Source organism: Alnus glutinosa, chromosome 8 (assembly GCF_958979055.1).
Source record: "Alnus glutinosa chromosome 8, dhAlnGlut1.1, whole genome shotgun sequence".
Classification (NCBI taxonomy): Eukaryota; Viridiplantae; Streptophyta; class Magnoliopsida; order Fagales; family Betulaceae; genus Alnus; species Alnus glutinosa.
The window spans coordinates 25,135,282-25,149,479 of NC_084893.1; the positions used below are offsets into that span (position 1 = coordinate 25,135,282).

At 35.8% G+C, this 14,198-nt stretch overlaps 1 protein-coding gene across 2 annotated transcripts; it reads left to right on the forward strand.

Moving 5' to 3' along the window:
- The first annotated feature begins 6,113 nt into the window (after positions 1-6,113).
- On the forward strand, positions 6,114-13,284 carry LOC133875505 (G-type lectin S-receptor-like serine/threonine-protein kinase At4g27290). Of its 2 annotated transcripts, XM_062313657.1 has the most exons (7): positions 6,114-7,511; positions 11,432-11,566; positions 11,744-11,901; positions 11,978-12,188; positions 12,276-12,513; positions 12,591-12,741; positions 12,946-13,284. In XM_062313657.1, the coding sequence occupies exons 1-7, from the start codon at positions 6,248-6,250 to the stop codon at positions 13,243-13,245; spliced, it is 2,457 nt and encodes an 818-aa protein (XP_062169641.1). In that variant the 5' UTR covers positions 6,114-6,247; the 3' UTR covers positions 13,246-13,284. The 2 variants fall into 2 exon arrangements, with proteins under 2 accessions (XP_062169641.1, XP_062169643.1); XM_062313659.1 differs by lacking the exon at positions 11,432-11,566.
- The last annotated feature ends 914 nt before the right edge of the window (positions 13,285-14,198 follow it).

Sequence of the window (14,198 nt, forward strand, 5' to 3'; positions counted from 1 at the left end):
AAGTGGTTAATATGATATTGTTGGGTCCAAACTTAATTGTAGACTTAAAATTTTGGATTGGATGATATAGAAACATGTTATCAAGACTTACCCTTAAATCCCCTTCCTCGTTATTACTTAAAAAAGAAAAAATAAAAAAGACTTACCCTTGAAAGATGGAAGTCTTTTATAAACGTAGTTTCTTTAGCCCAAAAAAGTGCACAATCTGGACGGTATCCAAGACACTGTTAATGGCCTCAGTGGGCTAGCCCAGTTAAAGATCCAGCGGGAACATTCAATATTTGAAGGTACTGCAATTGCTGATTGGTCATCTAACACCAAAAATGTCCTCCTTTTGGGGCCTTCTGATTTCTCTCTGGGCAGAGTTGGTCAATCTGTGATATGTAATTGTTGGAAATGGAGGAATATATACTATCCATTTTACGAATTTTTTTTTCTTAGACGTGTCAATATTGATTTCATCTACACCTAATTTTTTGCTGCCAAAGTTTTGGCAATGAGATATCTGCATTTGGACTGCTAAAAGCCTCAGTTTTTGGGGTGAATAAAAGTGTAATTTGAACCACAGGCGCTAAACCGATAATTAAGAATCAAAGACATGTCAATTATCTGGTGTGAGTCTCTCTCTCCTTTCTCTCTGTCTCTTTTCTTGCAGACAACAGAGAGAGCTCGTCGTTGCTGGGGGAGGGAGGCCTCCCTCCTTCCCCCAGGTTTTGTTTTTGTCCCTTGGTCCTCTTGGACTAAGGTTTTGTTTCCTCCTGAGCTTTTCTCAGTGGAGGCTAGCTTTCTCTCAGCCATTAGGGCTGTGGAGCTGTTGTCCCCTAGCCTTGTTAGGCTATGGTGGTTTTTTCTGTGTTTTCTTGTCTCTTTCTATTGTTCTTTGCAGGAAGGCCCAAATGGAGGTGTTCTAGCTTGGGAGTGCGGCGGGTTTTGTGTTTTTAACGGAGGTTCTGGCCGGTTTTATTCAAATTTTCTTCTTCAACTTTGGAGCCAGATCTGCACACCTCCGGCTATTATTCCAAGACACGCGCCCCCCAGCCGTGTTCACCGTCGTCGTCCGCTCCAGCCGCCGGAAGCTCAGGCCACGTCGGTAATCGGTTCTCGGCGCGTGGCCGGCACGCGCCAGAGAGCTTGCTGCTCTTCGGCGCGCGTGTCGGCTACGCTCCGCCTTTTCTGGCCGTGCACGGTGATGGATGGGGTCTACGGTGGTCGATCCTCTGCTGGGTGGTACCGGTGACGGCGCGTGTCCTCCACGCGCCGCCGTCTCCGGCGAAATCCGCCACTGTCTCACTGCCGGCAGCTGCTTTGGGTTTTCTCTGTTTTTCATTGTACATTCCTTTGTGTCTACTGTGGATCACAGTTTGTCTATTTGTAATGCACAAATGTTCATGGACTTATTTGGTGTCTGGGGTAGACTAGGCCAGTTTATTTGGTGCCCTTGTAATATTTGTGGATTGTACTTAGGCATCTGCTTCAAGTCAGACTTGTTTCTGACTTAAGGTTTAGGGGGGTCTTGTACCTCTAGCCTTGTACCCGCCCTTGGGGCGTTTCAGTAATATATGGTAGCACATGCTATCTTGTTCAAAAAAAAAGAATCAAAGACATGTCACTAACTGATGTATATATAAGTTATTTTGATTGCCAAAATTCAACACTATATTGTTGTGAAGCTTCTTGGTTGTTGCATTCAAAAAAATTAAAACATGTTGATCTATAAATACGTGCCCAACAAGAGCTTGGAATCATTTATTTTTGGTTTGAACCTTAACCTTGACTTGATTCAAAGCATTCAAGTTTAGTCTTATTCTCTTTCATTAATGAAATTGTTTGTTGAGAATTTAACAAGGTATGTACTAACATGAATACGAAATTGGACAAATCAAGCAAAGAGTGAATTACTAGATTGGCATAAGCGCATTAACATTATTCGTGGTGTTGTTAAAGGGCTCTTTTTTATCTTCATGAAGACTTTAGACTGAGAATTATTGATGCAGGAGAAAATCAGGTATAAGATTTGAAGATTATTTTTTGAATAAAATCAGCCCGAGAATGAAAATAATCGTACAAAATATTTGAATATTATGTTTAGAATAATATATTTTACTTTCTGTACAAGATTTTTACTTTGTCTTCCAGTTTACGGTTATGTTTTGTATTTTTATTGATTTATTTTTCCTCAAATATTCTGCTTGGAGAATACTCAAACTTTGCTTGTATAAAGGCATGTATGTATTATTTTGCAATCAAGTTTTGAAGTGTCAATTAAATTTTAAGTATTTTAGAGTTATTTTTTTTGTTTTCTTATTTGGGGCAATTAGTGGCTATCTCTTCCCTATTTGTTATTTTCTCCCCTTTTTTATTTTTTATTTTTTATTTTTTTAATCTTTTATCTTCAATTCATAATTTTTACTACTATCATATATTATCAGAACAATCTTAGTAATGTCCCGCATCAGTTGGTATTAAAACTTAAGCGTCTTCTTGGAGTGATTTTTTTCATCAGTTTTCATGACAGGTTTCGAATTTGGAAGTCTCCCATGATGAACACAGTGTACAAGGCGTGATGATTGAAGACTTGTAGAGGCAGGTTGCGGAGTTAACCCAGTGTCCAGCAGCGCAAAACATGGAAATGAAATGCGATATTGACGGTCGTAATTCAGAATCCAATTTCGAAAACCCGTATTACAACCTTGTTCTCTTTCGGGAACAGCGTGATCGGGATAAGTAGCGTGGAGACTTAGGCTTCCGAGTTAAGCTTCCAGAATTTTTTGGCACTCACACTTTCTTGACTATTGTTAGCAAGTCTCAAGCCCATCTTATGTGGAGGAGGATGACAAATTTATTGAGGAAGGTTTTTTGTAGATTGGGTCTCTCCACCAATCTATGACATCTATCTTGACAAAAATGATTTATTGAATGAGGTAAATTTTGTGGTTGATGCAATAAAATTTATTAAAGAAAATAATAACTACCATGCGTTTGATGAAAGTCCACATAACGAGAGATTTCAGTTGAGTAAAGAGGAAATTAGAATACTCCTAGTAATAAGTTAGATGTTAGTTTCGGTGTGTTGGATAACAATTTTAATTTTTGTGGTAAAGAAAGAATTGATAATTCTTTGAAGACTTTTATGGAGCATGAATTGGAGAAAATAAATGAAAGATGTAATACCCAAGAAATTTTTTAGGATGACTTAGAATACTTTGGTATTAATTAAATCAAATATATTTGAAAAATATATTTTATATCTAATTTTATATCCTCAGTTTGAACTATTCTTTGATACAAATTATGGATTGTTTGATATTTAACTTTTTTTAGTTAAAATAGATTAACTAAAATAGTGAGAAATTTGTATTAATTAATGGGTCTTTAAATTAAAATTATTTTTGTAATTTTAAGATGGGTTTCAAGCCTATAGCTTTAAAAGAAACAACAAAGAGGAAAAGAAGCTCACGGTTTGCATAGAAAAAAGAAGAAAGAAATTAATGGATTAGAATTTTCAAAAGAAACATGAAGAAAATTTTGGAGCAATTATGGAGGTGTTTTCACGTGCGCCTATTTCTAGTAGGCTAGTCAAAGGGTCAAAAGAAAAGAAAAAGAAGGAAGCTTAGTCGTTGACAAGTCAAACTCTTATTAATGCCCACGAACTGAACATTGGCTTAAAGCTTGAATTTTTAAAAAAAAAACTGACGCACGGTGTGAAAACAAAAAGGGAATTTCGGCGCCAACCATCTAAGCCGACTCTACTTTTAGGAAAATACCGACTCTACTTTTATGCAACCCTCTTGTCGTTTCAAACTTTTATTCCAATAATGTTATGCAATAAATCATGTTTAAGGGGTTTATTTTTTATTTTTTATTGGGGGTTTCTATTGTGGTTATAATTACCACAAGCCCACCCAGTCACTCCATTGCATGGCAATAATCAGACAGTCACAATTTCAGGACGTAGGATGCATTCATGGGATCATCTCCAAGGAGCCTCTTATTAATAGAGACACATGCATGTCCTGAGGTTTCGATGTGCGCACATTCTATCTCAAACTCTCTGTATTCAAGTTTGTCTCAAAGACCATATTGACTTAAGCATTGAAGGTTCCTCGATCTCCCGCGGGCCTGCGTTTTTTTGATGACTTTTTTCTATATTTTACGAGAGCTTTGTCGCCGATCCAACTATCCAAAAATATGCTTCAATAATATTACTCTCATAAAAAAGAAAACATTTTCATAAAAAAAGATGGTTTCTCTCTCTCTCTTGACACAACACTACCGCAAAATTTTCCTTAAATCTCTTGGAGTAATTCTATTTTGTAAACCCTTTTACGACCGGTAATGGTATAGTCGTATATGACTAAGCTCTCGTGGCATTGTTAAGTTAGCCAGCCACGTCCAAGAAACCCCACTTTCCCAATTGAAGTTCCCACATTAATTACCTACTTATTGTAATTGTCAATAATATCATATATTTATAGAACACAATCTATTTAATAGCTCAAAGAAAATAAGAACTTGCCAACTGAAACACCATTCATTTGTCGAACTCGAGCTAAAGCACCTTTTTTCTTCTAAGCAACTCAAGCACTTAATGTGTCGCAATATGTCATCAAATTATAAGTTTTCGAGAGATCACTGCTTAAGACATAAAATGCTTCTTTTTGTGAAATGAAATCAAAATGAAATGGCTTGCTTACTTTGCCTTGGTTTTTCAACCTTGTGAAGTCTCAGAGAGCCCAACGGTTAGGGTAGCAGCCATTGGAGCCCATCTTCTTATTGGGACTGCTAGTCGCTGAGTAGGAAAGCTGAGAAAAGAAGGATTCGGCTTTAATGCAGTAGTAATGTTGTGAATGCTTTGTGTATATATATATATTTGGTTGAAAATAATGACATCTTTGGCGAGCGATTTGATTTGATTTGATTTAATTTAATTTAATCTATTTACTTTTATTTTTTACTTTTTATTTTTCTGTTTTTAACTAGTTGAGTTCTTCGAACACCTATCAAATAAAACATGCCAACCCAGATGTCGGTAAAATATGGTTACCCAAACTCACTGACTGAAAACAAGTTCATGTATGCACAGTCATTATGTTATATAACAACTAAACCATTCCTTACAAGTTTAGCTACAATTGGAGATAAAAATTGCCTACCTTATTCTTTCCCCAAAAACACAATTTATTTCCTTTGTTGTTTTAAGTTAAAAAATACTTCGTTACATTTAGGCCACACAAAATTTTCACTACATTAAACTACAAAATAGAAGCCGAATCCGAAAAAGAATAGGTCCTCTAATGCAAAGTCAACAACAACCCATAAATAATAATATAATAAACAAAATACGAATAACAAAAAGCTGAGGCACAAAGGTCATAAGAACAAGAAAGCTAAGAAAACTCAAAGCGTCAAAGAACACCATTTATGACCTTTGATCCAAAACTTCTTAGTCAACAAACCTAACTTTAGCGGGATGAGGCATTACATATACACTTAGGATCCTCTATAATTATTTATTTGAATTTGAGAGAATTCAGACAGATAATTATAAGAAACCACTTATCAGACCCACCTAACCAAATAAAAATTAGACTGCCCAATTACTTATCTAATTAGGTGGGTGCTATAAGTAATCTCTTATAATTATCTGTTCGAATTGTCTCCAATTTGGACTAATAATTTGAGACAATTGTAAATGATCATTATCCTTACATGGGCCTTGCATTCTCATGGCATGATTAAGATCACCGATCGGTAATAAGAATTGATTGATGTGAAAAGAATTTTGAAATTTTTGTTGAGGAAAAGGGGAAGAAAAGAGTGATTTTTTTTTGAAATTTTGAAATTTTGAAATTAAAAAATGAATGCACCGAATAAACGTTTTGAATGTGGGATATTTGTTGAGCCTCATAAGTCAAATTCAGTTTTTTTTAAGAGTGTACGACACCTTCACTCCCTCAAGACACATGAATTGGGGATATCATTTCTATTTTTTTTAATCTTGTCCGGCTTTGAAGTCACGTTACACGGGCCCCGTTTGCAGATAAGGGGATGGGTGAACCAGACACTTCCTGAGTTCAAATTTGTAGAAAAGGAAATACATTGGAAAAAAGAAAAAGTGAGAAAGAAAAAAGGCCGAGAAGAAGGTACACTCCGAAGAAATAATGCGGTCTGTCGCTACTTAAATCTCAACTTCCATGGATATATACTACTTTCTCCGAATGAGAAAAGATAAACCATTGAAAAATCAATGGAAACCTTTACCCATCTTTTTGTCTACTCTTTCTTCTTCTCCCTCTTAAGAACCTCCATTACACAAGACACTATTTCTGCAAGTCAATCCATCAGAGACGGTGGCACTTTAGTTTCAGCTGGCGGATCATTTCAATTGGGATTCTTCAGCCCAGGTAATTCCAAAAGTCGATATGTGGGAATATGGTATGTGATGTCTTCTGAGACAGTTGTATGGGTAGCCAACAGAGATGCTCCACTTAACGATCACTCAAGTATTCTTAAGGTAACTGGTGACGGAGTTCTTGTGCTTCTTAATAGCACGAATGGTATCGTTTGGTCATCTAATACATCAAGAACCCCTGAAAATCCAGTTGCGCAGCTCTTGGACACCGGGAATCTTGTTGTTAAAGATAGAAATGATGATAACGAAGACAACTTTTTGTGGCAGAGTTTTGATTATCCTTGTGACACACAGCTACCGGAAATGAAGATTGGATTGGATTTAGTAACTGGTCTAGATAGATTTTTATCATCTTGGAAGAGCATGGATGATCCCGCTCAAGGTGAGTATTCAATACGCATAGACCCTCGTGGGCTTCCGCAAAGGGTTCTTATGAAGGGAGATTCAATAAAGACTAGACCTGGGTCATGGAATGGCCTTGGTTTTACGGGTTTTGCGTTAGGATCGAATCCGGTATTTGAGAATGGATTTGTGCTGAATGAGAAAGAGGTCTATTACCAGTACAAACTTTTAAACAATTCTGTTTTCTCAAGATATGTGCTAAACCCATTAGGCCTTGGAGAACGATTTGTATGGATGGATCGGACACACAGTTGGGAGCCTTTCGAGACATCCCAGACAGATAGGTGCGAAAATTATGCCTTCTGTGGTCGATATGCTACATGCAACATCAATAACTCACCTGTATGTGCATGCTTGGAAGGATTCTTACCCAAGTCTCCAAAACAGTGGGATTCAGTAGATTGGTCTGATGGGTGTGTTCGAAGGACTTCTTTGAAATGCGATGATGGAGATGGATTCTGGAAGCACAAGGTGGGGAAATTACCTGACACATCTTCTTCCAGGTTCAACAAGAGCATGACCCTCAAGGAATGCGAAGAAATGTGTTTGAAAAACTGCTCCTGCACAGCATATGCAAGTTTAGATGTGAGGGGAGAAGGAAGCGGCTGCGTGATGTGGTTTGGTAGCCTAGTTGATACAAGACAATTCTCTAAGGGTGGGCAAGAACTCTATATAAGGATGGCCATTTCCGAACTGGGTATGATTTTACTTCTATTTTTCTTGATCTTTGGATTTTGCTGGTTTTTTTTTTTTTTTTTTCTTTAATGAATGGTGCAGATGGAAAGTAAAAATAAGTCCTATGTCTCCAACCATCACCTAGAAAAAGAGTGATTGGTGCACAACAATTGTGCAACCGTTGTGCATCACTCTAGAGACATGGCGTAGGTCCTACGTGGGATTCATATGGTAGAACCTATCACATGGGACCCACCTCATGTCTCTAAAGCCTTGCACAACAATTATACAATTGTTGTGCAAGAGTCATTTTCTCACTTAGAATGGAGTTGAATATGTGTTTACGAAATAATGCAAAATTTAAAAAATTAATCACCCCACAATCTGTTGGAACATTTTTTGGTAGACACATGCACATCACAAGAATGAACAATCAAAGCTTGCCGGGAGCATTTCGGTGGAGAATAGCTCTTATGTTTAAGTTAGCAATTAGTAGATATGAGAAAGTATATTGTATGAAAATTCCAACCCTTTACATGTGTCTAGAGTCATCCTTTTATAGGCTTTTTTTCGAGGTTGTGGGCCTGATGGCATGGATCCTGGGATATTGGGAGCAATATCTGGGAATCTTTGAGGCAATTATCTCCCAGTATTTCGGTTGTAGGGTGACGTTCCTCACAAAGTGGCTCGTGCCTAGCTTTAGAGGATTCAGTTCCCTTCAACTTGGATAATTGTCCCTAGAGACGGGTGTTACCCACTAGACTATTCGTTTGACTGGGACATATGTTTGATGGTGGGCCATACATTCAGGTTCGGGCTTGTAGACTCAGCGGCGGCCTAGATCCCAAAACACAATCAATCACAGAATATTATGAAAGCAGTATATTAATGAACAGAAGTATTTAGTAACGAAGTAAAAACTCAAAATTAAAATCATTATGAAATAACCAAACAAGAGAAACTTATCGTTAGGGGTGGGTCGTTACATGATTACAAAACCTTTGTCATGAATACTTTATTTGTGTCAAATGAATAACGACCCTTTTCTTTCTACCACAGTAGCTTCAAAACCTTTGAAGAATTATTCTAAAGAACTTCCTCTTGCAATCTTGAAACTCTAGTAGCTGAAAGTTTTATATGAAAAACATAGTTGTGTGGCTTAACAAAACTAACTCTAAGAGAGAAAGAAGCATGAATGCTCTAAAACCTAATCAACCTCTTGTAGCACATTAAATTGTGGTATCTTTTACCTTAGAAAATCACTACAAAAAAACACAATTCAAAGTTGTTTTTTAAACGACGCAATTTTAGAAAAAAAAAATGACGCCAATTCCTTTACGTCATTTGGTATGTTGACCTTCTTTTCAGTTTGGCCATGATACCCAAGGTCGAGAAATTTTGTGTGTTCTTTTAGTTGCAAACGACGCCTAATTACGACGACGTAAGTTGATTAACGTCACTTGTTTACATAAACGATATCTTTTTTTTACGTTGTTTATGCAAACAACGTAATTTGTTTACGTTACGTCGTTTGCTATTAAGAGACATAAACAATCACGTCGTTTACTGTGTAAAACAAATCGACGAGTGTTTTTTTTTTTTTTTTATGAGTTTTTTTTTTTGTTATAAAATATAAAAATTTAGGCTAACCCTAAAACCAATGGTGCAATTATAAAAAAAATAAAAAAATAAAAAAAAAATTCCAAAGGTTGCTTCTTCTCGCGCTCCTTCTGTTTCGTCGGCCTTTGAGTAGCTTGTTTTTCCACAGTCAAATCGGAAACCAACAGTTGGGACGAGTCAGGGTTTGAGGGTCTTGGCAGTTTCGCTCTTCATTTTCTCCAAATTCTCACTCAATTTGGTGGAGGGGGTCACTGAAGAGTGGCACCGGAGCTCTGTTGTCGGAGTGCGGGAATAGTCCACTGCATAAATCATATCTCAATCAAACAGATTCAACATAAATAAGAAATTAAAGCCAAATCCAAGACCGAAAATCCCACACCAATACCCAAAAACAGAAAAAATAGTCAAAACGACGGGCAAATCTAGAATTTCTTGTGTATGTTTCGAACTAATTACATAAATAAATATAGTCTTTCAATTTATGTGCACGCACACATTGTTTTTTTTTTTTTTTTTTTTTTTAAGGTAATGACATGTACAGAAAAACAAAAAAAATCTTAAATTTAATTTTATACTAGGTCAAGTAATAAATGTACATAAAAATTACATGTTATCAGTAATAAATCAATTAGATTGTAAGAGTGGAAATTGTTATGTGAGAAACAACAAGGATTAGAAGCAACAATTTAATTTTCAAATTGTTAGCCGCAGGTTCCAACCTTGACTACCTTCAAAGTCTGATGAGCAAGGCTCGTCCGTACGAGCTGGGAACAGTAACATGATTTCCAACAGCTAAATTGTTGTTACAAATACTTGGATATGTGCAAGCATTTTATCTTCTTGAAACCAGTATGATTATTGGAGTATTTGCAAGCATATGTGCTTTAAAAATTTGAGCATGAATATTTCCTTACTGTTGAGAAGCTTTTTCATAGGGAAGCAGGTTCCACCATTTAGAGTGAAAAAGAAAGAATGAAATGAAATTCTCTATGGGAAATCACAGGATACAACAACTGGCATGCAATAGAAAATTAGAGGATTCTATAGTTATCTGCTTACTTGGCTGCACTAATCATCAACAACCACCATTTTTTAGACATTGTCCACTTACCAAGACTAACACTGACAGATAGAGACATTGTCTGCTAACCATCGAAAAAGATAGGACAACAATATCTGTTAATTAGCTAGGTTAATCTTCCATGGGCAAAAACAGGCTTATTATGGCTGTTTGATAAATCACTCTTTTCTTTTTTTTTTTCTTTTTTTTTTTCTTTTTTGAAAAAGTGAATTTGAAAACATTTCACTTTTTATATCAGTTACGATTATTATAATTTTTTTTTTCATTTTTTTATATTACATCATTACTTTTTAACAATATTTTGGGGTAATTACATTTTCCCCCCATCAACTACCAGCCATTGTCAACATGCCCCCATGAACTGACACCTCGACCAAAAGAGAGCATCCAACTACCATCGTTACCCACTTTACCCCCATCCGTCAGAAGATTCCGTTAACTTGGATGGAATATTCCATTTTTGGGCGTTAATTTTTGTTTAAAGACCAAAATGCCCTCTACAGTAATTAATAAAAAAATATTAAAATTAATATATTTTTTTGTTTTAAAAAAAAAAAAAAACAAAAACAAAAATTAATCTAAGGGTGGCGCCCTTTTTCAGTTTTTTTTTTTTTTTTTTTTTAAATATTAATTTTAATATTTTTTTATTAATTACTGTAGAGGGCATTTTGGTCTTTGTGTGAATTAGATTGACGGATGGGGGCAAAGTTGGTAACGATGGTAGTTGGATGCTCTCTTTTGGTCGAGGTGTCAGTTCATGGGGGCATGTTGACAATGACTGGTAGTTGATGGAGGGAAAAGGTAATTACCCCCAACATTTTTCATTTTTTCTTGCAACAAAATTCAAAATGTCTTTATATATACTAACCCACAATCCAAAGTTTACCAAAACACACATACACACACATACATGTTTGTTCTGACTTTTTACTATATGTTTTATGAGGTGAAGGGGATAATGAACATTGATAGACATTATATAATATCTGTCAAAGTTGCTTAATATGCAACAATAAGCTAGACAATTTGTAATGCCAGGGAAACTAGGAATATTTGGTGGTTGTGGTTGTATTGAGCTCAACTTCTTTATATATCCACCTCATCTGTTACACATTTTTCCCGTCCAGACTATGCACAAATAAAGTCTCTTTCTTTTCCTTGATCAGTTATCCTTGGCCAAAATGCATGTATAATATGATGAGTTATTCTCAAAGTCACATGACTCTATTTTGCTCTTTCAGGCCAACTTGAGAAAAAGAGGCACTCCAACAAGGAGAAACTAGTAGGAATTATAGTCAGCTCAACATTACTAGTAGTGGGAATGATAATAGTTGGATTGGTCTCATACATATGGAAGAAGAAACTCAAAAACCAAGGTAAATTTGTAAGAAATGGATTATGATAGTAACTGATTCACGATGGTCAGTTTATAGCTAAGAAGTTTAAATAAGTAGGTCTTTCATGGAAACATATTGGAGGGTAAGTAATTTGCTTTTTTTAAAAGAACTCTCCAAGATTTTTCATGCCCATGCATGCATCTTTTGTTATTTCAGAGATGACAAAAAGAAATCAAATGAAGGATTGTGACAATGAAGGTGGAAAAGAAGATATGGAGTTACCGATATTTGATTTGACAGTCATAACAAATGCCACAAATAATTTTTCAAACAGAAACAAGCTAGGAGAAGGTGGCTTTGGACCTGTGTACAAGGTACATAATAACATAAGTACTAGTTGAGCTATATTTTATTATTCTCCAACTTTTATACTGACTATTTGATTTTCAGGGTACATTGCCAGAAGGGAGAGATATAGCTGTGAAGAGGCTTTCAAATAATTCTAAACAAGGACTAAACGAGTTAAAAAATGAAGTTATTTTGATTGCTAAACTTCAACACCGTAATCTTGTGAAGATTCTTGGTTGTTGCATTCAAAAAAATGAAAACATGTTAATCTATGAATACATGCCCAACAAAAGCTTAGACTGCTTTATTTTTGGTATGAACCTTGAGCATGCATATTCATGTTTAGTCTTATCATTTTTCATGATTGAAGTTGTACTAACATGGATGTAAAATTGGACAGATCAAGCAAAGAGTAAATTACTAAATTGGCATAAGCGCATCAACATTATTCATGGTGTTGCTAAAGGGCTTCTCTATCTTCATGAAGACTCTAGACTGAGAATTATCCATAGAGATCTCAAAGCTAGCAATATCCTTCTAGATAACAAAATGAATCCAAAAATTTCGGACTTTGGCCTGGCTAGATCTTTTGGGGGAGATCAAATTAATTCCAAGACGAATAGGATTATTGGAACATAGTAAGGATGCTTCAAATTCTTTTATAGGTTAGGTTTAACTGTTCTTAACTTCTTTTCTTTGCAATGAAATTTTGCAGTGGTTATATGTCTCCCGAGTATGCGGTGCATGGACAGTACTCAGTCAAATCTGATGTATTTAGCTTTGGAGTTTTAGTATTAGAGATAGTGAGTGGGAAGAAGAACAGGGGATTTTGCCATCCAGACCACCAACATAATCTTCTTGGACATGTAAGCTTAAAGAGTGACAAATCCTACTAATTTACCTTATTTTATTTATTTATTTTATGGAAAACATCTTATTAACAATGCAGTTACTGACAGTATAGAGGGTGACACGATGCTCGTGTTATTTTGATGCTCTTTTAATAGTCACGGGCCAGTTTGAAGGCATGCAGTTTGACCCACAAAAATTTTTGTTTTCATTTTTTTCAGGCATGGAAACTTTGGATTGAAGACAAACCAATAGAACTTATGGATGAATTGGTTGGTGACTTGTGCACTCTATCTATTGTATTACGACACATTCATGTGGGTCTGTTATGTGTGCAACAAAGATCAGAAGATAGACCAAACATGTCGTCTGTGGTTCAAATGTTTAGTAGTGAGAATTTATTACCTAAGCCGAAACAACCGGGTTTCTTTATAGATTCACCTAAAGCCGATTCTTCTTCTAGCAAGCATGGAACTTGTTCAGCAAATGAAATCACCACTACAATAATTGAAGCACGATAAACAATGTCATTTGAGAGCAAGTGCATTTTTATGAATTTATTTAATCTTGATTTCAACATATTTAGCTGAACAAAAAAATGTGTGGAAGCTGCCATTCTAGTACTGTATAATTTTGTAACCTTGATTTCAGCAGAAGGATCAAAAAGAGAAAAAGGTAATTAAATAGGTTTGACTTAGAGTTAAGGCTGCTTCTACTGTATTTATGTGAATTATTCAACCAGTGGATAGTGTTTAGTTAGGACTATATCATGCTTTTGAAAATATATGTTTTGCTTTGCTTCAACAATATTACTCTCATAAATAAGAAAATATTTTCATAAAAAAAGATGGTTTCTCTCACTCTCTTGACACAACACTATCGCAAAATTTTCCTTAAATTTCTTGGAGTAATTCTATTTTGTAGACCCTTTTACGACTGGTAATGGTATAGTCGTATATGACTAAGCTCTTGTGGCATTGTTAAGTTAGCCAGCCACGGCCAAGAAACCCCACTTTCCCAATTGAAGTTCCCACATTAATTACCTACTTATTGTAATTGTCAATAATGTCATATATTTATAGAACACAATCTATTTAATAGCTCCAAGAAAATAAGAACTTGCCAACTAAAACACCATTCATTTGTCGAACTCGAGCTAAAGCACCTTTTTTCTTCTAAGCAACTCAAGCACTTAATATGTCACAATATGTCATCAAATTGTAAGTTTTCGAGAGATCACTTCATAAGACATAAAATGCTTCTTTTTGTGAAATGAAATCAAAATGAAATAGCTTGCTTACTTTGCCATGGTTTTTCAACCTTGTGAAAAGTCTCAGAGAGCCCAACAGTTGGGGTAGCAGGCCAGCCATTGGAGCCCATCTTCTTATTGGGATTGCTTATCGCTGAGTGGGAAAGCCGAAAAAAGAAGGACCCGACTTCGATGCAGTGGTAATGTTGTGAAAACTTTGTACTA